This window comes from Delphinus delphis, chromosome 2 (assembly GCF_949987515.2).
Source record: "Delphinus delphis chromosome 2, mDelDel1.2, whole genome shotgun sequence".
In the NCBI taxonomy this organism is placed as follows: domain Eukaryota; kingdom Metazoa; phylum Chordata; class Mammalia; order Artiodactyla; family Delphinidae; genus Delphinus; species Delphinus delphis.
This window is the reverse complement of record NC_082684.1, coordinates 126,334,619-126,362,045: the sequence shown is the minus strand read 5'-3', so window position 1 is coordinate 126,362,045 and position 27,427 is coordinate 126,334,619. Positions and strand designations below refer to the sequence as shown.

At 48.8% G+C, this 27,427-nt stretch overlaps 1 protein-coding gene across 1 annotated transcript; it reads left to right on the top strand.

Annotated features, from left to right (window-relative positions):
• Positions 1 to 6,689: 6,689 nt before the first annotated feature.
• On the top strand, positions 6,690 to 23,865 carry CHRNB4 (cholinergic receptor nicotinic beta 4 subunit). The gene is made up of 6 exons (XM_060003668.1): positions 6,690 to 6,744; positions 11,053 to 11,201; positions 17,994 to 18,038; positions 18,142 to 18,251; positions 19,327 to 20,314; positions 23,725 to 23,865. The coding sequence occupies exons 1-6, from the start codon at positions 6,690 to 6,692 to the stop codon at positions 23,863 to 23,865; spliced, it is 1,488 nt and encodes a 495-aa protein (XP_059859651.1).
• Positions 23,866 to 27,427: the final 3,562 nt, after the last annotated feature.

Here is a 27,427-nt window from a genome sequence, read left to right as displayed (position 1 = left end):
TTTGTTGATTATATGAATTGCAAGGATCTTCACTCACTCTGTGGTTTCTCTCGAAACCTAATTTGAGGTATGTTTGGTTGGAGAGAAGTTCAAATAGTTTAGTGAAATCAGACCTAACAACATTTTTCTTTGGGAATTATGTTTTAAATATTTTGTTTAAGAAGTTACTTTCTACCTGTTATGCACTGAATGTTTGTGCCAACCCCCAAATTCATGCGTTGAGATTCTAACCCCTAATGTGATGGTTAGGAGGTGGGGCCTTTGGGAGGTGATTAGGTCATGAGGGTTGAGCCCTCATGAATGGGATTAGTACCTTTATAAGAAGATACATGAGAGAGCTTGCTTCCTCTCTTTTTCTGCTCCCTTCCATGTGAGGATACAAGGAGAAGGTGGCTGTCTGTGAACCAGGAAAAGGACCCTCACCAAGAACTCAACCATGTGGCACATCTTATCTCAGACTTCCAGCTTCCGGAGCTGTGAGAAATAAATGTTTATTAAAGCCACCCAGTCGATAGTTTTCTGTTATAGCAGTCCAAACTAAGACATTTACCCTAGTCATCATGATATCTTCCTATATTTCCTTCTAAAAGTTTTTAAAGTTTTTCATTTCACAACTAGATCATTAATCAACCTGGTATTTTTTTGGGGGGGTATGATGGGAGTTAGGGATCTAACTGTGTTTACTTTCCATGTGGATAATCCATTGTCCCAGCACCATTTATAGAACATTCCATCCTTTCCTCATTGATCTACATGGAAACATCTGTCTCATTTCACATTTCCATGTGTCACGGGTCTCTTGATGGGTTCTTGTTCTCTTCCAGTGGTCTATTTGTCCATCCCCTTGACAACACTTCACTGTCTTAATTTCTATGGCACTATCATATGTCTAAATATCTTAATAAGTTCCATTATCACCACCCCATATACCATTCTTATTCTTTAAAAATGTATTCATTTGGGTTGCCCTAGAAGCAGAGCCTGAGACAAGGATTTGGATGTAAGAATTTTCTTTAGAAAGCAGTCCCAGGAAGAACAGGTAAGACAGTGGGGAAGTGAGATAGGGAAAGGAAGAAGGTCAATGGAGGTGCATTAATGAGCAAGATGGAAGGTCACCTGAGCGCAGTCTCACTGGGCACTTCAGAGTTACTCCAACTGAGAGGCAAAGAAACTGAAGTATTTATCTACTAACTCTCATTTCTCATTGGCTATTTTTAAAATGTACCCAGGATTTGTTTTAATCTGGTAAGGTAAGACATACAGACATAGAAATGACTGTCATAAAGGAAGAAGTTTTCCATACCCACAGATCTTTAGAAACAGGAGGCATGGCATGTCATGTAGGGCCACAGGGGGAAGCACCAAGTTCAGTCAGGAGGCAGAGGGAGTGCGAGGGAACATAGCATGAGTCTTTATTGTGATTTCTGCAGGAGAGGCAGGGCAAGGTAAGCAGGCTTAGTGTTGACTAGTTTGAATAATTTCAGTGGCCTCTGGGGCATATCAGCTATCTGTAGTTGTCTAGTACTTGGCCCTAGGATGATTAGGGCAGGTGGATAGTGGTCTGGAGTATAAGAGCCTGATAAGGAGGTGGTTGAGGGCTATGGGCTTTGGACGGTTGGTTTGCATACGAAAGTTGCACTTGCAGGTGAGTCCTTTATTATCTCTAGAAATTGGCTAACCCCTGGGAGGGGGAGTCTCTCCAGGATCAGCAAATCTTCAGATGTCAAAACATCAGAAAATAAAAAGGCATGATTAATACACTAAGGCTGCTCTTGGAGGCATCAACTCCCTGGCATGTATGGGGTTGGTGATGCTGAGGGACAGGGGCAGGGCACCACTGGTGTCTGCTACACTATTCTTGGTCCCTTGAATTCTATAGGGACTTTGCAACCCACGCATTAAGTTCCATGAAAAATTCTATTGGGATTTGTGTGGGAATCACATCAAATTTATAGATTAATTTGGTAATAAGTGATATAATTGCAATATATGTCCTCCTGTTCATAAATATAAGTACTTCCATTTTATAATTTGAGTCCTTACATTCATAAATATGTTATATATTTCCATTTAGTCAGTTCTTCCTTTAAGTCCTGGAGTAATTTTTATAATACTCTGCATGAAAGGTCTTGTGTGTCTTTTGCTTGATGCATTCTCAGATTTTTGTTGCTGTTGTGAATAGAATCTCTTTTTCTATTACATGTTATAATTTGGTATTACTCAGGTATAAAATACTAATAAGTTTTTAAAAGTTGATCTTGAATTCATCAACCTACTCTCTTACTAGTCTTAATTACTTATCTGTATATTCTCTTGGATTTTCTACATAGACAATCATATTGTCTTCACATACAGGTAGTCTTCCTTTCCAATTCTTAAATTTCTTTCTTTCTTTTATAGGTTGAATCATATAAATTGCTGCTGTTGGGCAACCTGTGACCTAAAAAAATGTCAATTACATATCACTTAAGCTAGCACATGAAGGCCTAGGACCTCCAGTGTAGTGCTGAATAGAAACCATGATAGAAGGCATCCTTGTCTAATTCCTGACTTTGATGGAAATTGCTTTTAAAATTTTACCATTAAGTCTGATCATTGCTACATGTTTATTAGGTTAAGGAAGCTAGTTTGCTAACAGTCTGCATTGCGTGAGTAATCTGTTAAGGTACATTAGTGATTTATCTAATATTGACTCACTCTTGTATTCTTGGAATAAACCCTACTTTGCCATGATGCATTATTTTTGTGTGTACACTGCTGTTTTCAACTTTGGTATTATTTTATTTAGAATTTTTGAATCTACATTCATGAAAACTGATAATAGCTAACATTTATTAGGTGCCTTCTATGTTTCAGGCACCATTAAGGCATTTTCCATGAATTATTTCATTTCATCCTAGAAGGTCTACTGTTTTGAAGGTTATTTCCTCCTCTGAAATATGAGAGAACTGAGGCACAGAAAAGTCAAGTCACCTCCCCAAGGTCACAGAGAATATTAGCAGTGACACCAGAATACAAATCCAGACTGCCTTGCTCCAGGGGCCACGTACTAACCACTAAGCCATGCCATCTCCCTGTGACAAATACCCATAAATCATATTGGTCTATAATTCTCTTGTGTGTCCTTGTCTGGTTTAGTACCATAATTATACTATCCTCAACAAATAAGTTTGGGTAGCATTTCCTCTTTTTCTTTGCTTTCTAAAAATTATGTGTCATACTTCTATAAAAATGTATTTCATCTGGAGTGAATTCGCCGATTTCTTTATCTCGTTTGCTACCTTTGTTAGCCTTTGATTGCTGACGTTTTCAAATCTTGGTTTGTAGGCTCACTTTGCTTTTTTAAATACAATCTCAAATTTACAGAAAAGTTGCAAGTACCATACACAGAACTTTTCCCCCTTGCATCATTTTGAATACATTTACCACACAAGCTTCTGAACACTTTCATGTGCATTATCTACAAAGATATCTCCTATATAGCCAAAATATAGCCATCGATATCACGAAGTTAACATTGACATAGTACTACCATCTGATCCCCAGACCCCATTCAAATTTTGCCAGTTGTCCCCATAAAGTCCTATATAGCAAAAGGATCTGTTTCAGAATCAAGCGTTGTATTTAGTTGTGGTGTCACTTGAGTCTCCTTCTATCTGAAACAGTTCTTCAGTCTCTCCTTGACTTTCACAACCTTGACACTTTTGATGATAACAGATCAGTTATTTTATAGAATGTCCCATAATCTGGGTTTGTCTGATGTACCCTCATGATTAGATTCAAGTCATACATCTTTGGCAGGGATATCACAGAAGGAACTCTGTGTACTGCATCCTATCAGGTAATGTACAAATTTGATTTGCCCCATTATTCATGATACTAATTTTGATCACCTGGTTAAGGTAGTATATTGGTTTCCTAATGATGCTGTAAGAAATTACCACAAATGTAGTGGCTTGAAAAAACATAAATTTTTTTCTCTTACAGGTCTGAAGGTGAGAAGTCCAAAATCAGTCTTATGGGGCTAAAATCAACGAACTGGCATGACTGGTTCCTTCTGAAGTTTCCAAAGGTGAATCTGTTCCTTGCCTCTTCAGCTCTGGAGGCTGCCTTGACATTCCTTAGCTCATGTATACATCACTCCAATCTCTGCTTCCATCTTCACATACATTCTGTCACTCTGATCCCCTATCTCCCTTTATAAGGATCTCTGTGACTACATCGGTCCCACCAGGAAAATCTCCCCATCCCAAGACCTTTTAATTTAATCTCATCTGCAAAGTTCCTTTCACCATATAAAGTGACATCCACAGGTTCCAAGATTAGGATGTGGACATCTTTGGGGATCATTATTCAGCCTACCACAGGTGGTATCTGCAAAGTTTCTCCTCTGTCAACTCTTTTCCCCCTTATAATTAATAAGTATTTTGTGAGGAGGTACTTTGAAACTATGTAAGTTCCTCATTTCTCATCAAACTTTCATCATTTATTTACTTCAATATAGTCTTAAAGTTTCTAATTTTATTCAATGAGTATTCATCAATATTATTTATTTTAATGCTAAAATTGTCCCAGATCTGGTCAGTGGAAGCCTTTCTGGATCATTCTCTGAGCACTTCACTTATGTTCCAGCACAAGTTAGGCTGTTTTGAATGGACATCATACCCTCTCCCTCTCTCTCTCCCTTCCTACCCTCTCACCTTTGCTTACCTAACTTAAGGTTTTGCAGATGCCTCCAAGTTTTATGGCATTTTCAAGCTCCCATACTGTGGTACATGAGGGATAATACACATCCTATGAAGTTAGGGCCTCAGACAACAGGTCAGCAGCAGCATCCCTACCCTAGCATCCTTTCAGGGACTGGGGTACATTCAAGCCCCCAGCTTCTATCCAGGAGTCTTTTAGTCCCTTTTTATCACTAAGGACCTGCCACTGCCTTTGGCTTCCAGAGCCCAGCAGGCTCCAGGCTTCAGCACCCCCATCACTTTGCATTTCTTTTTTGATTTTAGTTCATGGAGATCTTATTTTTTCAGCCTGGCTATGTCTTTTTGGTTTGCTTTATATATTTCACGTATTTATTGCTGCAGTTTGGAGAGGAGAGGATGCACTCAAACCTTAATTCTACAAGTCATCTTAAAGGGAAAGTCAGCTCCATTTCAACAGTGTTCCTTTTAAAAGAATATGTCAACATGTCAGATTATAGCAAAAAAGACATTGGGGGAAGCAATATGATAGCAAGACTGAGAGTCCTGGAGAGAAGGTGGCAAAGCTGCCGTTTGTAGGCGATCACTCTCCCAGACCCTGCCTTTCCCACCCTCCCTCCAGTTGTTAGTTTTTCTTTTTTTTTGGCTGTGTTGGGTCTTCATTGCTGTGCCTGGCTTTTCTCTAGTTGCCGCAAGTAGGGGCTACACTTCGCTGCGGTGCGCAGGCTTCTTATTGTGGTGGCTTATCTTGTTGTGGAGCATGGGCTCTAGGCCCGCGGGCATCAGTAGTTGCAGCACGCGGGCTCAGTAGTTGCAGTGTGTGGGCTCTAGGGTACGTAGGCTTCAGTAATTGTGGCTCATGGGCTCTACAGCACAGGCTCAGCAGTTGTGGCGCATGGGTTTGTTACTCCGCAGCATGTGGGATCTTCCCAGACCAGGGCTCAAACCCATGTCCCCTGCATTGGCAGGCGGATTCCTAACCACTGTCCCACCAGGGAAGTCCCAGTCGTTAGGTTTGCCTGTTGGAACCCAGACAGGGGAGGGGGTGGGTGGGGAGGTGGAGTGCGAGCGAGGAGTGCCATGGGCTACAGGAATATGCCAAAGGCTCTTTTGGATCCTGGATTGAGGCACCACCCAAGGGAATGATACTGATTCCGACACTTACCCAGGACCACCTGGCTGGAGGAGGGGGTGCTTGCTCCCTTGAGTCACCAGAGCTGCCTGGGGTCAGCACAGGTTGTAAGCCTCAAGGGGGAGGACACAGCCAGCCCACTCTGGCTCCATCCTGTCCCTTCCCCAGTCACCCAATCTAGGTAAGGGGACCCTGAGCTATTTCACCCTCCCAAATTCCACACGCTTTTCCTAAGCGCCCTTTCCCCAATGTCTGCAGATAGCTGCGCCCCACTCCAGCTGGCTTACTCCCCACTCCCTGCAGTGCTCCTTTTTTTCAGCAAACCGCATGAGCATAGACTTGAGATCTTTTTCTGAAAGACCTCCTGGGTCCTGACGGCAGACAAAGCCCAGGGACCTCCCGGCTGGAGTACAACCACTTTCCCCAACAGTAGAGGGATCCCGAGCCAGCGTCTGCCTCAGTCTCCCCAGCTGTACAAAGGGTGCATGCACGGTCCCGCCGACCTCCCTTCAAGGAAAGTTGGAGGCCGGAGTAGGTCGGGAAGTGCAGAGGCCAGCCGCTGGGAGTCGACCCTAGGCAGTTGGCCGAAAAGAGCCAGTCCCGCCGGGTTGGTGCCGGCCCCGCCCCTGGGGTCTCTTCTGCCCCGCCCCATCCCCTTGTGGGCGTAGCTCACAGCTGCTACCCCCAAGCGGGCTTGGCTGGGCTCTCCCCGGGGTCCTAGTGCCCGCCGTCACCACGACTTCAAACCTCCGAGGCCGTGGGCACCGGCTCTCACTCGCCTGCCCGCGGCCGCCGGTGCCCGGGTAGTCCGACCGCTGAACTCGCCTCGGCTGCCTCTCCAGCCCCCGCCCGTCATGAGAAGCCCGCTCCCCTTGCTCCTTTTCTCCCTGGTTGCCCTTTGTGGGCGAGGTGAGTTCTCTTCGGGGAAGGAGGGAGGGACGCCTGGGTCGGCCAGAGCCCGGCTGGACTGGCCACAGGTGGGAAGGAAGGGAGGGTGTCGAGCACCCAGGGGAGTGGCCCGAGATTGTCCGGGACGAATGGGGGCGTGGGCGGGGCTAAGCCCACTCGCGGCAGCAGGGGCGGGTCAGGATGAGTGGGTCTGCGACGTTTGGGGTGGGGACCGCCTGTCCTCTGCGCGGCCGCCAGGGCCACCCTCCATATGGAGCGCCTTTGGGCTGGGCAGCGGGGCTGAGTGGTACCCGCCTGACAGGCAGCTCTGCTTAATCCCAGCACTACTGTAGATAGGGAAACTTAGCCTGAGGGTGGAGGGTGGCGCTACCCAACTCGCCAGCCCAGGTGTGTTTGGGGGTGGATCTCCTAGAAACACACTTTTATGGCACCTCTGCCTCTGGTCACCCACTCCTAGCGGTTGGCCGGCCGGGGCAGCCAGCTTGGCTGAGTGCGGGGCTGGTGAAGTGGAGCCTGCCCCTCAGGAACCTGCAGACACCCAGAAGGGAAATCCAGTCAGCCCTTCCAAGGCGAGTCCAGATATGGTGAGGATTGTCTGCTCCCGGCCTCAGTCTCCCCACCTGAGTTCCAAGGACTCTTTCAGCTCCTTCCCTCCAGCCCAAGCTTGTCCTCCAAGCCCTAGTCAGCCTAGAGGACCAGGGCTATATCTTCCTTGGACAGAGACACACCACCAGGGGTGTTGGAGGTAAGGGGTAGGGGGACATATCAAGTTCCTATAGGGAAGCGGAGATCTCACCAAAGATGGTGTCTGCACTCCATGTGTGCATCCTGGATCTGTCACCACTTGCTCAGTGACCCTCTCTGGGCCTCAGTTTCCCTATCTGTTCTATGGGGATGATATGCCTTGACTACATACTTAGGGACTCAGAGGTGAGTCAGTTGCAGTGTTTCTTAAGGACGGTCCTGGGGCCACCTGCATCAGAAACACCCACTACACATCCCCAAGGCCCCATCCTAGGCTCACAGGATCAGAATCTCCGGAAGTGGAGCCTGGGAATCTGCATTTATACCCGTATCCAGGTGATTCTTGCACATGATTGGAGAAGCTACTGATAATATATTGTGAGCTTTTCGTAACACGTAATAACCTCAACTTTTTGAAAAGAATCCATAGCTGCCTTCTAATAAATACAAATCTCTTGTTCCCTTCCTCAGTTAAGGACAAACATATGCCACTGAAAGTCACGCTGCCTTTCAGATGCCCGCTTGCCAAGATTCCACTGACCCTTGACTTTCTGTGGCTTGTATTCCAAACCAATAGGTATTGCCTTTCCATTTTACCAATATAGATTTTTACCATTAGCCCTGCTTTTTCAGACTGTACACACACTCACACGTTTTAGAATTCTAGCCATGGCTTCCTCTCAGGCTGTTCGTTAACCCCTTACTGGTGGGGAGCAGTTTTTCCAGAGAAGGCCAAGGAAGGCAAGGCCCTGGACAGAGGCAGGGCGGGCCCACTCCTTCTCAGAATCACTGGGTCATGACTGACCCCTAGTGGTGGCCTCTTTGTGTAACTGTGCTGGCCCCAGGGCTGGGAGGTGACCCCCAACTGTGCCCTAGAAGCTTCCACCTCTTCTGGGCCACCCCTGTCATCTGGGGGTGAGAGGCCTGTTCCTTGTCTTTTGAACCCGGCAGGCCTCACAGGCATAAAGCAGTAGACTGAAAAGCCTAAACAAATATAGTTTGGAAACCTCTCTGCCCCCCATGCATGTATACAAGTACAAACACAGGCACAGGCATGAGTACACACTTGGCTGTGGACACCAACATGGCTTCTGCAGGGACAGGCTCCTTACGGGGAAGTTAGCAAGGGCGCGAAAGAAGACACAGGGGTTAGGGGAGGGCCTCTAACTGGCTCTGCCTCTGACTTGCTGGGACTCCTTGAGTAAGTTCCTCACCCTCTTTGGTCTCAGTTTCCCCAGATAAGAAATAGAGAGTGGGCTAAATGGTCTAAGGTTTTCGGAACCTCTTTCTCTGGATCCCACAACTGGTCCTCAAGATGGGTGAGGGTCCCTGGGGGCCAGCTGAATGACTGAGAGGCAGGACGGGCCCGAAGGTGAGCAACCTGAGCATCCCAGGTGGGCTTGGAGCAGGAACAGAAGCCCCCGCAGCCTGCAGAGCAGCCCATGCCTCTCAGGAACCTAGGTACACCAGCCTCCTGGGGCTGCAGAGACGTGGGATCCAGCCTCCCCCAGCACTGCAGGGCTGGGGACCAGAAGCCTCAGATTTTGACCCGAGCTGTCCCAGACATGCTTGATGGACTTGGGCAAGTCATACCCTGCTGAAATGATGGGTCAACTCAAATATATATAATAAAGAGGGGCTATGGGAGAGACCCAGCTATAACCTGGGGCTACAGACTGGCTTCCAGGGGATTCAAGCGGCTGGCCTCTGGGAGGGGGTCCAGGGTATGAAAGGCAGGGCTCAGTATGTAGGCCAAGCATCCACAGGACCCCCTCTGGACAGCCTGGGGCAGGTTGGGGGAGGGACAGTGGGCAGCGGGTGCCCTGGGAGCATCTTTCACAGGCACTAAATGCTGCATTTGCTCCAGATAGGCAATGAGTTGGAAAGTGCATGGAGCAGGCAGGGTGGTGGCTGCTCTCCGTGGCCTCGTGTCCAGCCCAGCACCCACCCAGGAGTCCACCTCAGACTTGCTCTGTCAGGCAGTTCACACTCTGGGCCCTCTGGCCGCATCCAGAGGGTGGGATTTGGTAAAACAGAGTGAACTGGCCCCTCAGCGGAGGATGTAATCCCAGTCCTGGGCCTGGTGAGCCGGCAGACCCAACCCCACCTCCTCAGCCTCCCTTATTCCCTTATCCTTTACCCACTTCCTTGCCTGCCCCCCAACACTGTTTGCTCTGCACACCTGCATCTCTTCCCCTGTTCCTGGGGTCTCCTGCTCAGGTGTCCTTGACCTTCCTCTGAGGCTCCCTCTTTCCCAGGCCCCTCCCCAAACTGCCCTTACCTGACGTCACCAGAGTGAACGATGGAGTTCCTGAACCTCCCCTTCACTCCCAGACGTGTGAGGGAGATGGGACAAAGACCCAAACGCCACATGGCAAGAGATCTGGGCTGTGAAAAGGGGCAGATCTGGGGCTGTGGGAGCTCAGTGGGGCTCCCGGCCAGGTCAGGCTCCTTGCGGGAGGCTGCGTTTGCTGGCTCGCAGGTATGGTTCTGAGCCCAGACCTCTCCTTTAAGCTCCAGACCAGGAGCCAACTGCCAGCTGGACCCCTCCATTTGGTGTCTCAAGGTACACCCTGAACGCTGTAGGGCCAAGTCTGATCCCAGCAAACTCCCCCTAGCCCAGGCCTTTGCTCTTTCAGTGAAAGCACCACCATCTCCCCAGCTCTGCACACAAACCCACGTTTGAATAATCTCTCTCCTCCACTACACAGGAGGCTCCCTGAGGGCAGGAGCCAGGGTTTTTGCTGGCTGTTACCCCCAGCGCATAACACAATGCCTGGCACAAGAAAGACTCTCAGATATTTGACGGCTGGTCGCCGGGGGGCTGTCCTGGCAGAAGAAAGAGTGTGCTTGAAGATTTAGAAGTGAGACAATGAAGGCCACATGGGGAAAGGAAAGCGGTATATATGGCCAAAATATACAGTACCTGGGCATAGAGGTGGAGAGGTAAGAAGAGATCAGGTTGAGGAAGAAATGCTGGTGCCAAGGGGCTTTGGATGCCAAGCCGGAACGTTTGGATTTGAATTCTGCCTACAGCTCTGAGAGGTTACGGGCAGGGATGGGCTCTGGTTCAGTAGCTGCAGGAAGACCACTCTGGCACTGAATGGGACATGATGGCAGGGGCAGAGTGGGGGTGGGGAGACCAGCAAGGAGGCTACTGGAAGAGCCTGGGGCAGGGTGGTGAGCCAGGACCAGGAGGGATGGAAAGGGGAGGACAGACTGAGAGATTTGGAAAGTAGAATAGACGGAACTGGGTGGCCCCTTGGATGAATCAAGGAAAGGGTCAAAACAGATGCCCAGGTTTTGGACTAGATGTCTAGAGTGTGGGGTGCCATTCATTGCTAGACGGAACAGGAGGAGGAAGATGTAGGGCGTGGGAGGAGAGGGCTGAGCTCTGTCTTGGGTAGATTTAATTTGAAGTCTCCAAGGAGAGGCAGGCCTGGCAGCCCCTTAGCTGCTCCAGCTGGCCCCGAGGGCACTTGTGCTCTCCGGCCCTCGCAGCTCTCCCTTTCACTGCCATCAGCTGGATGAGGACCCAGCAGATCTGACTATGTGTTTTCCCAGGGGACTGCCGCGTGGCCAACGCGGAGGAGAAGCTCATGGATGACCTCCTGAACAAAACCCGCTACAACAACCTGATCCGCCCAGCCACCAGCTCCTCAGAGCTCATCTCCATCCAGCTGCAGCTCTCCCTGGCGCAGCTCATCAGTGTGGTAGGTACAGGGGGCAGCTGCGCCTTCTCCACGGCTGGACACAGTATGCTACGTGCTCCTCATATGCATGCCCCCCTCAGAGCTGCTTCCAGGGGCAGGGCTCCAAACCTGTGCGTGGGGATGTGGAAAGGGCCACAGGGAAGATTAGCAATGAGCCATGGTTCCCTCAGGCACCTTCCTCAGCACTCCCTACGAGGCCCCACATCCACACATCAAGACCTGACAACCCTACTTTTGCACTCTGTAATCCATTCTTCATTTCCATACCTGCAGTGATCGCCCTCATTTACCCAGACCCTCAGTTGGCTAGACCGATGCAGCAGCTGCCTCTGGCCCTGTCCCTATACCTGGGCCTCTGTACCCATCGGTTTCTGTACCTAGTTCCTATCTCCCCCCAGTAGGTAGGGGGTATGTGAGGTCATCTGTTGAGCAGACTGGGGGAGATGATAGGGTAGAAGGAGGAGAAGCTTATGGCCATGTTGGAGGCCCAGCTTGTCTATGGCAGGCCCATTGGCGGGCTACCCAGTGGACATTCCTGCCTCACAACTTCTTTGTTAATAAAACTATGACTTGATATTGGATACTCACGAACTTCTCCGGCCTCCTTGCCACGTATGGTTAAGTCGTAGCTAACCATGGTAATTCTATTCCTCCAGCCAATAATTAGTTAAGGCTTAGGCAAGAGCTGTAGCCCTGGCACTGGGATGTAGGGGCTGCCTAAAAGGGCGGGGCATCTCTGGGAAAGTTTTCCTTATACTCAAAAAGGGACCCAAGAAAAGATTTGCCATTTCCTGCCATAGACATTGTCATGTGAAGGTTTTATATTTGGAACTATGGCCTCCATCTTATGATTGTGGGGGAAAAACAGGAGAATCAGAGTCCTAACATCACTGTCAACAACCTAGAATCCCGACATCATTGAATTACTGCATTAACCAACGCTGAAATGATTGGCCTGCTCTCTTATGTGATATAACAGATGTCCTTATTGTTTTAGCCGCTCGTAGTTGGATGTTTTGTGGAACATCCAGCTATGCTTGAAGCCAAAGCATTTTAACTGGTTCTGGGATATGGATTGGCAGGTGACTCCAAACTGGGAAACTAGAGTGCACAAAGTGGGCAGGATATCCCTAGCAAAGAGAAGAGCACGTGCAAAGGCACAGACGGCATTTCTGGAATGAAAGAATCATGACTTAGAGGCCAAGTCAGGGGTCTCAAAGTTTAGACAAATTCCTTAATTTATGCATATGGAAAAAGATCAGATGAACAACCTAGGACCTTGTCCAGGAGTTCTGGCGATGCCAGAAGTAGATCCCAAATTGCCTGACTCCCAGCCCTGCACACTGACTGGCCACTCCTTCTCCCAAGACCTTGCCAGCACACTGGAAATCCACCGTGCCTCGCCTCCTGAGCCTTGGGAAGCCAACCAATGCGGCTGAGCCTCCTCTGGTCTGGTGGCTGCCTCCTTACTGCCACCCTCTCTCTCTAGCACACTCAGCCCTCACAAACCCAGCCCCTCCAACCTACAGCCCTCACTGAAGGCCTGGCCAGATTAATGGCTGGCTTCCTCCCCTGGGAGGAAGCACAGCCCAAGAATGGGGGAGGGGTGAAAAGCCTGTGCTCTCTGTCCCTCTCCCCTCCGAAGGCCAACTGGAAGGAATAAGTGCTTCCAGCCAGGCCACTCCCAGGCTGGTGTCTGAGTGTTATTGTCCAGCCAAAGGCTTTTTGCTTAATGGAGTGAGCCCAGCTGCAGCCTTGCAGCTGCTGCCTTGCAGCTGCTGCCCTGGTGAGGGGGAACAGGAAGGCAGCTCTCTAGCCACACTTCCAGGCTAAGGCTGCCCCTGCCAGATCTGCTCTGTGGTCCCTGTGGGATAACAGAAGTTACCAGAAGGAGGAGGGCACACAGCCTCCAGCCCCATGCCTATGAGTGTAGCACTGTGAGCTGTCATAACCCTGAAAGCTGTGTACAGAACAAATATGAGGTTTGGGGGGTTATTTTTCCTTTTGTATTTCAGGGTTTGGTTTTCAAGGAGGAAGGGTTATGGGCATAACCAGTTTAAAGATGGAAGTTTCTAGGGAGCAGGCAGGGAGTTTGTGCTGTGTAAGGCCAGCAAGCCTTCAGAAGCAGCTCTTTGGGAAGGCCAGGACTGCCTTTGGGAAGGCAGCTGTGGGGGAGTAAAGGGGACTAAGGCACTGGACTAAAGAAGGAGAGAATTTTCTGGGTGGCAGAAATGTTCTATACTTTGAAAGGAGGTGGGTTACCTGAATAATGCATTGTTAAAACTGATCAAACTGTACCCTTAAGATCTATGCATTTCACTGTCTGTGAATTGTACCTCAACTTCACTGTATGTAAATTGTACCTCAACTTTAAAAAAATTATTTTTTAAGACAGATGAAGGTTTTCAACTTTCTGTAATGACAGAGTATCTTGTTGCAGATTAACTTTTCCACAAGAACAATTAGAAAAGGGGGACAAAAATGCCTGTCCTACCCCAAATCTGTTTGAAGGTCTTAGAGAGCTTAGCCAGGACTTGAAGGACCAGGATCCAGGAGGTGACCCTGATAGCTTCTGGTGCTTTTCCTGTTGTTTGATGATTGGTAAACAGTATAGAGCCAAGGGGCTAGGGAGCTGAGTACAGAGTGGTGGCTAAGAGGCTGGGAAGCCTAGCTGAATGCTTGGCACTCTTACAGGGCTAGGATGACACAAATTGGAATTGGAGCCCCACTAAGGAGGTGAGGACCTTGCAAGGAGCATCGCTAAGAGTCAAAATGAATCAAGAACAGACCAGCCCTCACAAAAACTAAAACCTGCTTTGAACCAGCTCAGTCACAGACTAGATGAAGGTGATCTGTCCTTCCTCTAACTGCCTGCCATAAAGCCAAAGTCAGTCGTCCCTGGAGGCAGATAAAGTCAGATAAAAACTTACTAGGCAGGCAATAAGACAAGACTAAATAAGAAAAAACGAAGAGAGAAAAGAAGAGAAACAGACACACAAATGATTCAAATATTGGCGTCATCAGACGTAGACTTTTAAATAACTACCGTTAAGATGGTAAAACTTATATGTATTTTACCACTATTAAAAATAAACAAAATAGGGCTTCCCTGGTGGCGCAGTGGTTGAGAGTCCGCCTGCTGATGCAGGGGACACGGGTTTGTGCCCGTGTCTGGGAAGCCCTATTTTGTCTGGGAAGGTCCCACATGCCACAGAGCAGCTGGGCCCATGAGCCATGGCCGCTGAGCCTGCGCGTCCAGAGCCTGTGCTCTGCAACGGGAGAAGCCACAACAGTGAGAGGCCCACATACCGCAAAAACCAAAACCAAAAAACAAAAAACAAAAAAAACAAAAAAAAAATGAAGGTGAGGGCTTCCCTGGTGGCACAGTGGTTAAGAATCTGCCTACCAATGCAAGGGACACGGGTTCGAGCTCTGGCCTGGGAAGATCCCACATGCCATGGAGCAACTAAGCCTGTGGGCCACAACTACTGAGCCTGAGCTCTAGAGCCCGCAAGCCACAACTACTGAGCCCACGTGCCACAACTACTGAAGCCTGTGCACCTAGAGCCTGTGCTCTACAACAAGAGAAGCCACGACAATGAGAAGCCCTCACACCACAACGAAGAGTAGCCCCCACTCACTGCAACTAGAGAAAGCCTGCGCACAGCAACGAAGACTCAACACAGCCATAAATAAATAACTAAATTTATTTATTTAAAAAAAAAAAGGAAGGTGAAATAAAGATGTTTTCAGGAGAGAGAGAGAAAGAATTTAATACAAGAAGACCCAATACGGAAAATGATCCCAGATGGAAATATAGAAATGTAGGAAAGAATGAAGCACAACAGAAAGGGTAAATATATGGGTGAATTTGAATTGATATTGACAGTATAAGAAAACAGAAAAAAATATCTTGCAAGGTTTTAATTATATGTAGAATTAGATACATGACAATAACCCAAAAGTAAGGAGGGGGTAGATAAAATTGAAATGTTCTAAAGTTCTTGCCTTGTTCTGGAAGTGATGAAAGAACTAATTTATATTAGATGCTAAAAAGTCAAGTATATGCATATTGCAGACTCCAGAGTAACTACCTAAAGAAGAGTCACATTAATATCGGGAGAAATGGGTAATAAAATCGTTAATCCAAAATAAGGCAAGAAAAGAGAGAAGAGAATAAACAGAAAACAGATGGTAGGTTTAAACCCAAATTTATCAGTAACTACACTGAATGTAAATGGCCTAAATACTCTAATTAAAACAAGACATTTGGGGTTGGGGGGAGACAATTGGCATGCATCCTCTCTTTCCTCTTCCCATCTACCCCTCAACAGTCTGGAATGTGGGTGTAATGACTGGAGCTGCAGCAGTCATTGTGGACCATGCAGATGAGAGCCACACTCTAGGTGTGGTAGAGAAGAAATCTGGAAGGAACCTGGGTCCCTAATTTGTAGAGCAAAGCCACCATATTACAGGTATACCTCAGAGATACTGCAGGTTTGGTTTCAGACCACCGCAACACAGTGAATATCACCATAAAGCAAGTCACATGATTTTTTTGGTTTCCCAGTGCATATAAAACCTATGTTTACACTATGCTGTAGTCTATTCAGTGTGCAATAGCATTATGTCTAAAAAACAATGTACATAACTTAAGTTTAAAACACTTTATTGCTAAAAAATGCTAACCATCATCTGAGCCTTCAGTGAGTTGTAATATTTTGCAGTAGTAACATCAAAGATACTGATCACAGATCACTGTAACAAATACAGTAATAATGAAAAAGTTTAAAATATTCCAAAAATTACCAAAATGTGACACAGAGGCACGAAGTAAGCAAGTGCTGTTGGAAAAACGGTGCCAATAGATGCTCCACACAGAGTTGCCACAAAACTCTGATTTTGAAAAAATGCCGTATCTGTGAAGCACAATAAAACGAGGTATGCCTGTACGTCCAAACTGTTACAAGACAGAAATAAACTTATTTAAGGCAGTGTTACTCTGGCTCTCTGTGACTGGCAACTGAACCTTTTTCTACTGATATGATTACCTAGTTAAAGGAAGTGATTCCCAAGCTGATATCAAGATGCTGGAAGTTATCTTGGTGAAGAGGAGGCAGGGAAATTGGTACAGACGGAGAGCACAAGACACATTTGGAGAACTAAAGAAGGCCAGGGCGGATGGCGGGGGAAGGGCATAGAATAAAGGTGAAATGAAGCCAGGAAAGTTGGCAAGACCTTGCAGACCCTGTGAAGGAGCTGGATTTTTATTTTATATGTGAAGGAAGCCACAGAAGTGACCTAAGTAAAAATAGGATTAAGGGGGAAATGGCAGGAACTTTGAAAGTTTCTTCTGGCTGCAGAGGAAGAATAGATGTGTGTCTGTATGGGGTATGTGTGCAGAGTGGTCATAGACCAGTTGGGAGGGCCTTGCAGTGGTTCAGGTGAGAGATGGATTATGGTGGCCTGGATTATTGTGGTAGGATTCTTATATTCTTCAGAAAATATTTATTTCACATCTGATACATCCCAGATACCCTTCTAGGTGCTGTCTGCCCTCAAGGAACTTAGATGCTAGTAGGAGGTGGCATATAATACACAAATAGAGGTGGCCAGCGGTGATAAGAGCTATAAAGAAAAATGAAGCAGGGGTGACGCAGTGGTTAAGAATCCGCCTGCCAACGCAGAGGACATGGGTTCGAGCCCTGGTCCGGGAAGATCCCACATGCCGCGGAGCGACTAAGCCCGTGTGCCACAACTACTGAGCCTGTGCTCTAGAGCCCGCGAGCCACAACTACTGCAGCCCGCATGCCTAGAGCCTGTGCTCTGCAACAAAGAGAAGCCACCAAAATGAGAATCCCGCACGCTGCAACCAAGAGTAGCCCCTGCTCGCCACAACTAGAGAAAGCCTGTGCACAGCAACGAAGACCCAATGCAGCCAAAAAATTAATTAATTAATTAATTAATTATTTAAAAAAAAGAAGAAAAATGAAGCAGGGAGAGAGGGGAACGGGGTGCTATTTTATGTAGAAAGGTCAGGGAAGACCTGAAGAAGGTGAGGAAGTCAGCTGTGTGGATTTCCAGGAAGAGAGAATAACATGTGCAAAGGCAGAAGCAAAGAGACACGTATAGCCGAAGTGGGATGAGCAAACAGGAAAGTGTTGAGGTAAGAGGTACTAGAGCTAATAGGGATGGAGGTGGGGGAGGGGGCAGATCATGGATGTCCTTGTAGGCCCTGGGCAGAACTTTGGCTTTCACTTTAGATGAGATGGGAGGGGAGTGGAGGGTTTCAGCAGAGAGATGTAGTCTGAGGAGCTGAGATTTTAAAAGGATTACCCACATTGCTCTATAGAGAATAGACTAAAGGCAGGCCAAGGCAGAGCAGGAAGGCCAGTTGGGAGGCTACTGCAACAGTCCAGGTAACAGATGATGGTGGCAGAGGAGATGGGGAGAAGCAGACAAATTTGAGACTCATGTAGGCGGTACAACCTACAGGACTTACTGATGGATCAGAGAGCAAGGGATCAGGGCCGACTGCCAGGTTTCTGGCTTGTGGAATTGTATGGCTGGGGGATGCCATTCACTGAGATGGCAGTGCCAGTGGAGGCCCAGGTCTGGGTGAAGATCATGAGGTTTGTCGCAGGCATGTCGGGTGGGAAATACGTCTGAGCCCTCCGAGGATGTTAAGTTGGTGGTTGGTCACATGGCCCTGGAGCTCGGAGACTTTTGCTTGATAAAGTGTGGTCTATCACCTCCTAACAGGTGAACTGATAACCTCATTTCCCTCCCCAGAATGAGCGAGAACAGATCATGACCACCAATGTCTGGCTGAAACAGGTAAGTGCCCTGCAGGGTCCCCAGCCCAAGGAGGCGTTTTCTCCAGGGCTGCCCCTTGGCGGCGAGGGACCTACAAGTGACGGGGCCTTGCCTGTCTGCTCAGGAATGGACAGACTACCGCCTGGCCTGGAACAGCTCCCGCTATGAGGGTGTGAACATCCTGAGGATCCCCGCAAAGCGCGTCTGGCTGCCTGACATCGTGCTTTACAACAAGTTAAGTGGCAGGGCTGGCCAAGGTGGTGAGGGCCAGGCCTCCAGCCCTGTGCTTCACCCCGACTTCCAAGCGGTCAGGCTGCAAGAGGAATTAGAGATGAGCAGAGCCAGCACCCTCGGTTACAGATGGGGAATTGGAGGCCAGAGATGGGGAGGGCCTTGCGACTCACTCAGGCACAGCTGGGACCAGGGCCACCATCCTGACCCCAAGTCCAGTGCTCTTTCTGTCCTCCATACTGTCCTCTTTCTTTCTAAACTTGCTTTTTAATTAATTTATTTATTTTTGGCTCTTCGTTTCTGTGCGAGGGCTTTCTCTAGTTGCGGCAAGCGGGGGCCACCCTTCATCGCGGTGCGCGGGCCTCTCACTATCGCAGCCTCTCTTGTTGCGGAGCATAGGCTCCAGACACGCGGGCTCAGTAGTTGTGGCTCACGGGCCTAGTTGCTCCGCGGCATGTGGGATCTTCCCAGACCAGGGCTCGAACCCGTGTCCCCTGCATTGGCAGGCAGATTCTCAACCACTGCGCCACCAGGGAAGCCCCATACTGTCCTCTTTCTGACCTTCGGTTGCTTTGTCAATGTTGGGTGTTGGTAGCACTGACTTGATATGCATAAATATCTCAGGTAGGTGGAGAGGGATAAAGAGACTTCCCAGGTCGCAGTTGTACCAGCAGAAGCGAGAAATGATTAGGAGTAGGTGATCTAAGGACAGAAAGACCTGACTTCAAATCTTAGCTGTACTGCTTACTAGTTTTCTGACCTTGAAGAGGACAACTAACTTCTCTGAGCCTTGTTTTTCCCATCTGTAAAATGGGGATGATAATAATATCTACCTCATTGGACTGTTGTGAGGCTTAAACGAGCAAATCTATGTAAAGCCTTCACGCTGTTTCGTGGCAGGGCTCTCGCCGCCAGGCAGTTGCCAAGTAAAGCAGGCCTTTCCAGTGAGGGCATGGGGGTTTGGAAGAGTGATTAGTGAGAAATAATCCTGCAGGGCTCTTTGGCGAGTTCTAAGAACAGCCAGGCATCATCTATGGATTTCATGATATTCTCCTCCATGCCCTGTCCCCACCCCCAGTGCCGACGGTACCTACGAGGTGTCTCTCTATACCAATGTGGTGGTCCGCTCCAATGGCAGCATCATGTGGCTGCCCCCTGCCATCTACAAGAGTGCCTGCAAGATCGAGGTGAAGCACTTCCCCTTTGACCAGCAGAACTGCACCCTCAAGTTCCGCTCTTGGACCTACGACCACACAGAGATCGACATGGTCCTCAAGTCACCCACGGCCAGCATGGATGACTTCACCCCCAGTGGCGAATGGGACATAGTTGCCCTCCCTGGGCGAAGGACGGTGAACCCGCAGGACCCCAGCTACGTGGACGTGACTTACGACTTCATCATCAAGCGCAAGCCGCTCTTCTACACCATCAACCTCATCATCCCCTGCGTGCTCATCACCTCCCTGGCCATCCTCGTCTTCTACCTGCCCTCCGACTGCGGCGAGAAGATGACGCTGTGCATCTCCGTGCTGCTGGCGCTCACCGTCTTCCTGCTGCTCATCTCCAAGATCGTGCCGCCCACCTCCCTCGACGTGCCGCTCATCGGCAAATACCTCATGTTCACCATGGTGCTGGTTACCTTCTCCATCGTCACCAGCGTCTGTGTGCTCAACGTGCACCACCGCTCACCCAGCACACACACCATGGCGCCCTGGGTCAAGCGCTGCTTCCTACACAAGCTGCCCACTTTCCTTTTCATGAAGCGCCCTGACAGCAGCCCCTCCAGGGCCCCCCAGCCCAGCCAGGCTCACCTGACCAAGTCCAAGGCCGCCACCACCGCCTCGGCCATGGGCCCCACCAGCTCCTCCAACCTCTACGGGAACTCCACGTACTTTGTGAACCCTGCCTCTGCAGTTCCCAAGTCTCCGGCCGGCTCTGACTCAGCGGGTATCCCCAGGGATTTCCGGCTGAGGTCTTCTGGGAGGTTCAAGCAGGATGTGCAGGAGGCTTTAGAGGGTGTCAGCTTCATTGCCCAGCACATGAAGAGTGACGATCAGGACCAGAGTGTAAGTTGCTAGCCCAGCCCCCAACACCCGCCCAATGGAAGAGGCTGGGATAATATAGTCAGTTTCCCATTTCCTGAAGTTAATTCATGAGACAAGGGTTCTCAAACTCTTTGTTTGAATAAGGGATCCAAGACTGAAATGAGTTTTATTCTAGTTTCGTGCACCGAGGGATAGGAAGGAAGCACAAGTGATGCTTTTTGGTTTGTTGTGGGTTCCCCAAAAGCAGAGCCTGATGTAAGCACCTGGGCAGAGGGAGTTTTTTTGAGAAGTGATCCCCAGGAAGCACAGTGAGGAAGTGGAGAAAGTGAGACAGGGAAAGGCGGAAAGCCAATGTCGGTATCAGTGAGCAGGATACTGCCATGGGCTCTGGAGGCCAGTCCAGTCAGAGAGCCTCTGCGGAAGCCGGAAGCATGGAAGCAACTCTCAGAATCATCCCCCAGGAGGGAGGAGGGTATTTGCCCATTAGCTCCCATCCCCAAGGCTCTAGTAACCTTGGGGGCATTAACTCCCCTGCACTTCCTGGTTTTGCCAGCTGGTTGTGGAGCAAGCAGTTTTGGTGCTAGAGAAAGCCCTGGGGCAGAGAAGAGAGGAGAAGCAAGCAGATAGTGGAAGGCTGCCGTGGGCTGGAAAATAATTCTGCAGCCTTTAGGGACGCAGGTGGGCCAGGGCACCAAGGGCATATGCTCCCATCCTTGTCAGGCTTGCCAAGAAGCCATACAAACATTTATAACTCTTAGGAGTATAGAACCATCCATTTAAATATTATTGCTACCAGGATAATAAATTATCAAGTACAATTACAGATTTCTAAAAAGAGGTTAAGTTTACTTCCACAGGGCAAAGCCGTGAGCTCTAGAGTTTAGGTGTCTTGACTGATTCCTTTGAAGTTAATGCTTCAAAGGACAATTTTATAACTAAACACAGAACGTGATGGTACGGTTAGACATTTTCACACACATTTCCAGACTGGGCTGGAGAACAAATTTCAGACTCTTGGGAATGTTCGCATTCTAACACCTTATCAAATCAGATTCTTTGAACAGGTTTTTACGCCACAACAAGCAGCTGCACGTGAAAAAGAGAGCATCGCCTTGTTCTTACCTTTCTGTGATTCCTTTTCACTAGCCACATTCTCAAGGGAAAGCACGGGGATTCCATTATTTAGTGCCAAGAGAAAAGAGCAGGGTGGAAAAGCTCCAAAATTACACTGTGAAAAAAAGAAAGAATTGCTAACAAGCGGAATATGGGACACAAGTTCTTCTACACCCTTGTCCTCAGAGTGTGGTCCTTGGACCAGCAGCACCGGTCTCACCTGGGAGCTGTTTAGAAATGCTGCATCTCAGGCCCCACCCCAGACCTGCTGGCTCAGCAGCTACATTTTCACCAGATCCCCAGGGGGTTCCTAGGCTCTGTCCAGTTTGAGAAGCACAGCTCTATAGGATTATCAGATTTCACTTTCTAAAAAATTAATTTAGTTATGCTTGCTTTAGTTCAGAACCATTCAGTAGCTCAGTATCACCTAATTCATTGAGTCCCAAATATTAATATACAGACTGGGGCCCTCCTGGGTAATTAGGAACCACTTGGGCAACTTTTCAAAATACAGCTTTGGGGCCACCTGTTCTGACTGAGCTGGGATCTCTGTGGGAGGTGGTCCAGCAGCTGCATTTTCACCAGATCCCCGCTGGTTCCTGTGCATATGCAGGTTGAGAAACTGGTCTCCTGCAGCCCTGGCTGAGCCACCCGCATCCCGAGCTCTCTCTTCTAAAGGTCTCACCACCCCCTAGACACTCACAGGCCTCTGCCTCTTTCTAACTCAATTAATTAAAAGCATTTTGTGGGAAGGAGCCAGGCAGGGCCCACAGTTACTATATTTGCCAGTGTTCATTGAGCTCCAACCACACATCAGGCACTCTACCAGGAAGTGACATACGTTACTGCTAATTCTGCCAGGAACCTGTGAAGTGTCATTTACTTGGATCCCGATTCTACAATAGAAAAAAAATCTAGGCCCAGAGAGGCTCATTAACTTGCCCAAGGTCACACAGCTGGCACAGAGCAGAGCCAAGCTCCATACTCAGATCTTCCTGATGTCATTAACATTCCTTGCCCTTCGCAGTGCCTTGCCCTGAACAGACACACATGGGGGCCTTACTGGTTGATCGACTTTCTCATGTCTAGCTGGAGAGAAGAGGCTTTCTTCCCTTCCAGAGCATGCCCGCCCCTAAGCCAGCCTGGGCTGTTTCTCATCTTCAGCACTTTCACCCTCCCTGGTGATTAACTGGTCACTATAAATAGCACAAAAATATAAAAAGAGGGGGAAAGGAGCGTACACACACTCACGCACACACGCGCGTGCACACACACACGGTTGTTTGCAATTAGGGCTGTCATAAAGAAACCCAAGCGTGCCGTGTGGAAAGTGGGCGGTGCCTGCTGCATCTAGGAAACAGACAGCAGCTGTGTTTGGCTGGGGGTGTGTTTGGTGGGGCTGGTTGAGCAGGGATCATCCTGGAGGGGAGATGCACACCACTGACCAGGGCTCTGACAAATTGGGTCACTGACATCGCTTGCCCATTGCTGCCTGAATTTCCAGCTCCAGAGCCCCTGCTGAGTTCTGCTGATGCAGCCATTCTCCACCAGGACAAGTACGCATGCAGAAGGATCCAGACAGGCTGGGGTGTGCAAGCGGGTGAGGGGAAGGGAGACCAGAATGCTGGGTCTCTCTGGGGGCATCTCCCCCAGGCCAAGGAGGCAGGCACGTCTGTGGTGGCGTCTCAGGAGGCTAGCCATGTTTCTGCCAATCCTATACCCCACACCTGGGCCTGAGAAGATGGGGGAAGGAGGTGGAGAGAAACCCAGATGATGTGGAAGGAGGCTGGGTCTTAATTACAGGAACTAGCAGACACTGCCATTAATGGAACTGAGCAAATTAAACAGGATTTCCAGGTGTCCTGCGGGTCCCATTGCCCAACCCCCTCTCAGCTAGGTGCACCTCAAGTCTTCCTTTGGGCAAAGCCAGCTCAGGCAGGGGCTTGGGGTGAAAAGGAGAGCAGGGGCCTTGTGATCCTCAGGTTTCATTCCCCTTATTTATAATCCAGTTTGGTTTCGAATCACATATGTGGCGTTAATAACCCCTTCCATTCCTAACCTTCCCATACAGCCTGGTTCCCAGTGGCTCCCTGATGCCATGCAGGGTGGGTAGGGGTGGACTGAGGACCCGAGAAGCACCCAGGTACCCAGCTGAAAGACCAGCCTCAGACTCAGAACTTACCACTCCACGTTCTAAGTGGCCTATGGGGTCCCTGGCCAGATAGTGAGGCCCCAGCTTGGGGAAGGAGGGGAAGGATGGAAAGCAGGGAGGACCTCCGCGCTCGGTGCCTGTAACCGGCCCCTCTGTCTGCCCACAGGTCATTGAGGACTGGAAGTACGTGGCCATGGTGGTGGACCGGCTGTTCCTGTGGGTGTTCGTGGTTGTGTGTGTGCTCGGCACTGTGGGGCTCTTCCTACCTCCCCTCTTCCAGACCCACACACCTTCTGAAGGGCCCTAGGCTGCCCTGCCTGTCTGAGGCCCCCAGGATGTGGGGTGAGATGACGTGAGTGGCCAGACGGACAGTCTGCTGCTTCCTTCTGGGTCACGGCTGATGAGGCCCTAAATAAATGAGTCTGTCAGCCATCAGCCCCATCAAACAGCCATGGTCATGGGAGGGGCAAGGATGGGGGGGCCTGGACCGTCCTCTCTGAAGGCCTTGGAGGAACCCCAGGAAACCCGCTGCAGGAGGGTCCTTGGACACCTTAATTCCGGCTTGGCTTCCTTCCCTGCAGCAGGCACTGGGGATAAAGATGCGTGTAGCACCGGCACCCACAGTGTGCCAGGCATCTGACCTGCATGCCGGCTTACCTCTCACTCCATCTCCCTGCACTCCTCCTCGTCCACTAGGTTCACTGGCCTTCTTTTAGTCCCTCACATGCTTCAAGATCTTCCCAGCTTAGAGCCTCTGCCTTTGCTGTACATTCTACCCAAACCTTCTTCCCCAGATGTCTCGTAAGCTCTTCCCACGGCTGCATCATTCAGGGCTCTGCTCCGATCCATCATTTGTCCAATGTCACCTACCCCAGGGGCCTTCCCCAGTCACTCATCCCAAAGCATTCTCCCCACAGCCACGTTACCCCGACACCTTCCTCCAGCAGCCCTCGGTACCCGAGACTCTCATCCGCTAGAGTGTGAGCTCCGTGAGAGCAGGGACCTGGCCCTTCGTGTTCGCTGCGGTATCCTCAGGGCCTAGGACAGAGCTCGGCCCATAGTAGGTGCTCAATAAATGTTTGTTGAATGAAGACATGGCTCCTATCCCTCCTTCAATCTCAGATTCCCCCTCCCCTCAGCAGCTTTCCCTTGTTCCCCACCTGAAAGGAATGGCTCTCTCCTCCATGCTCCGCGGCCCTGGTCATGTTCTGCTTTTTATCCCGGCTGGGTCAGGTGTGTCTCCCTCACACATGCTCTGATTGGTTTCCCCTACATACTGCCTTTTGAACAGTGCCTGGCAAGTCGTAAGCACTCAAAATACTTGTGCGATGGAGGAGGACTTTTCAAAAAATCTATTTTAAAAATTATTATACAATAAAACTGACTTTTTAGGTACTGTTCTATTAATTTTAACATATGTATAGAGTCATGTAATCAGGATGTAGGAGTCACTCATCACCCAAAACAACTCCCACCTGCTACTCCTTTATGGTCACGTGTCCCTCCACCCCTAACCCCCGGCAACCACTGAGCTTTTCTCCATCACTATAGTTTAGTCTCTTCAAGAATACCCTCTAGGGCTTCCCTGGTGGCGCAGTGGTTGAGAGTCTGCCTGCCGATGCAGGGGACACGGGTTCGTGCCCCGGTCCGGGAAGATCCCACATGCCGCGGAGCCGCTGGGCTCGTGAGCCATGGCCGCTGAGCCTGCGCGTCCGGAGCCTGTGCTCCGCAACGGGAGAGGCCACGACAGTGAGAGGCCCGCGTACCGCAAAAAAAAAAAAAAAAAAAAAGAAGAACCTCTAGGGACTTCCCTGGTGGTGCAGTGGTTAAGAATCTGCCTGCCAATGCAGGGGACACAGGTTCAAGCCCGGTCTGGGAAGATCCCATATGCCGCAGAGCAACTATGTCCGTGATCCACAACTACTGAGCCTGCTTGCCACAATTACTGAAGCCTACCCGCCTAGAGCCCGTGCTCCGCAACAAGAGGAGCCACTGCAACGGGAAGCCCGTGCACCACAATGAAGAGTACACCCCACTCACTGCAACTAGAGAAAGCCTGCATGCAGCAATGGAGACCCAACACAGCCCCAAATAAATAAATTTATATATAAAAAAAAGAATAACCTCTAATGGGGACTTCCCTGGTGGTCCAGCTGTTAGGACTCCATGTTCCCAAAGCAGGGGGCCCAGGTTCAATCCCTGGTCAGGGAACTAGATCCCACGGGCCACAATTAAAGATCCTGCACGCACCAACGTTAGTATGGAACCACTGGAGAGTGGCTTCGTTCACTCAGCATAATGCCTTTGAGATTCATCCAAGTTGAAGAGTGTAACAATAGTTTGTTCTTTTGCATCCATCATATGGCTGTTGAAGCACATTTAGGTTGTTACCAGTTTGGGGCAATTATCAATACCATTACCATAAACATTTCACTTATAGTATTTTGTGTGAACAAAACTTTTCATTTTTCTAGATAAATAGTAATGTGATTGCTGGGTTATATGGGGAGAGTATGTTTATATGAAACTGTCAACCTGTTTTCTGGAGCAGCCAAACTGTTTTGCATTCCCACCAGCAAAGTATGAGAGATGCAGTTGCTCTGTTTCCTCATCTGCACTTGGTATTGACAGTATTTTTTTATTTTAGCCAACCCAGTGGCTGTTAAGTGGTATATCACCCTGGTTTTAATTTGCTTTCCCTAATGGCTAGTGATACCAAAATCTTGGCTCTCTGTGCACCGATGCCAAAAAGAAATATGGAGACAGAGTTTTGGAGAAACGAGAAAAATGGCTTTAATCTTTGCCTGGCAAAGGGGGTAACACAGCAAGCTAGCGCCTCAAGAGCTGTGCCCCCTTCCCTGGGGAATAGGGAAAGGTTATATAGCCTGGGGCTCATGGTCTGGGGTAAGTGATAAAGCTCAAAGTAATGAAGGTCTTGCATTTCTTTTGTTCTACAAATTCATGGCCAAAGCTGTCATCAGGTGGCTCAACAACCTGGTCTGGTGTCCCTGAAGTTATCGGCCCAGTGACCTTCTGTCCCAAATGAAGAGTGCTACAAGGGAGTGTAGCGGGAGAAGAAATGCCAGGTGCAAAGGGTAATTCATATGGAGTCAGAGAGTAATCAGCTTTGGGAAGGACGGCTAGCTACAAGTGTTTGTTAGAAGTAACAGCTGAAGAATAACCACGATTGATTAACTCTTTCAGGCCTGTTTATGTTGTTTCCCCAGCCTGTTCATTGTTTCCTTATTTTCCTCGTTTATCAGAAAACAGAAGTCTCATTTCTATTTTTGCTGCAACATTAGCAGCAAATGTTGGACATCTTTTCGTGAGCTTTTTGCCTTTTTTGGTCAAGTGTCTGTTTAACTCTTTTGCTCATTTTTAAAACTGGGTTTTAGTTTTCTTACTTCTGAGATCTTAAAAATAACTAGGTATAATTTACATATCATAAAATTCACACATTTTAAGTGTACAGTTCAATGAGCTTAATAAGTTTATCACTATAACCCAGTTTTAGAACACTGACATCACCCCAATAAGATCACTCATACCCATCTATTCTTCCTTTTGAGTTTTGAGGGTTCTTTATATGTTCTGGATACAAGTCCTTGGTTGGATATGTGATTTGCAATATTTTCCAGATAAAGGGATTCTTGTCAGAAGAATGAAAATTCTCTAAATGGGGGCCTGACAGTAAGTCCCAATTCTTAAAAACATTTTCTGAATTCTGCAAAATGTCTCCTTTTGTTTGGTTTTAATGTGGGTAGGTGACCCATTCTGGAAATAATAAAGGTGACTGACCTGTCCTGTGATAGAGGAATTCCAAGGAAGCCTGCAGGTACCCCACCCCACTCCTGGGGGGTGGTCCGAGA

What these genes read in the sequence shown, in the direction of transcription:
- CHRNB4 (XM_060003668.1), top strand. Translation starts at nt 6,690, where the DNA reads ATGAGAAGCCCGCTCCCCTTGCTCCTTTTCTCCCTGGTTGCCCTTTGT. An exon ending in TGGCGCAGCTCATCAGTGTG is followed by an intron (nt 11,202 to 17,993) that starts GTAGGTACAGGG and finishes TTCCCTCCCCAG; the next exon opens with AATGAGCGAGAACAGATCAT. An exon ending in GACATCGTGCTTTACAACAA is followed by an intron (nt 18,252 to 19,326) that starts GTTAAGTGGCAG and finishes CCCCACCCCCAG; the next exon opens with TGCCGACGGTACCTACGAGG.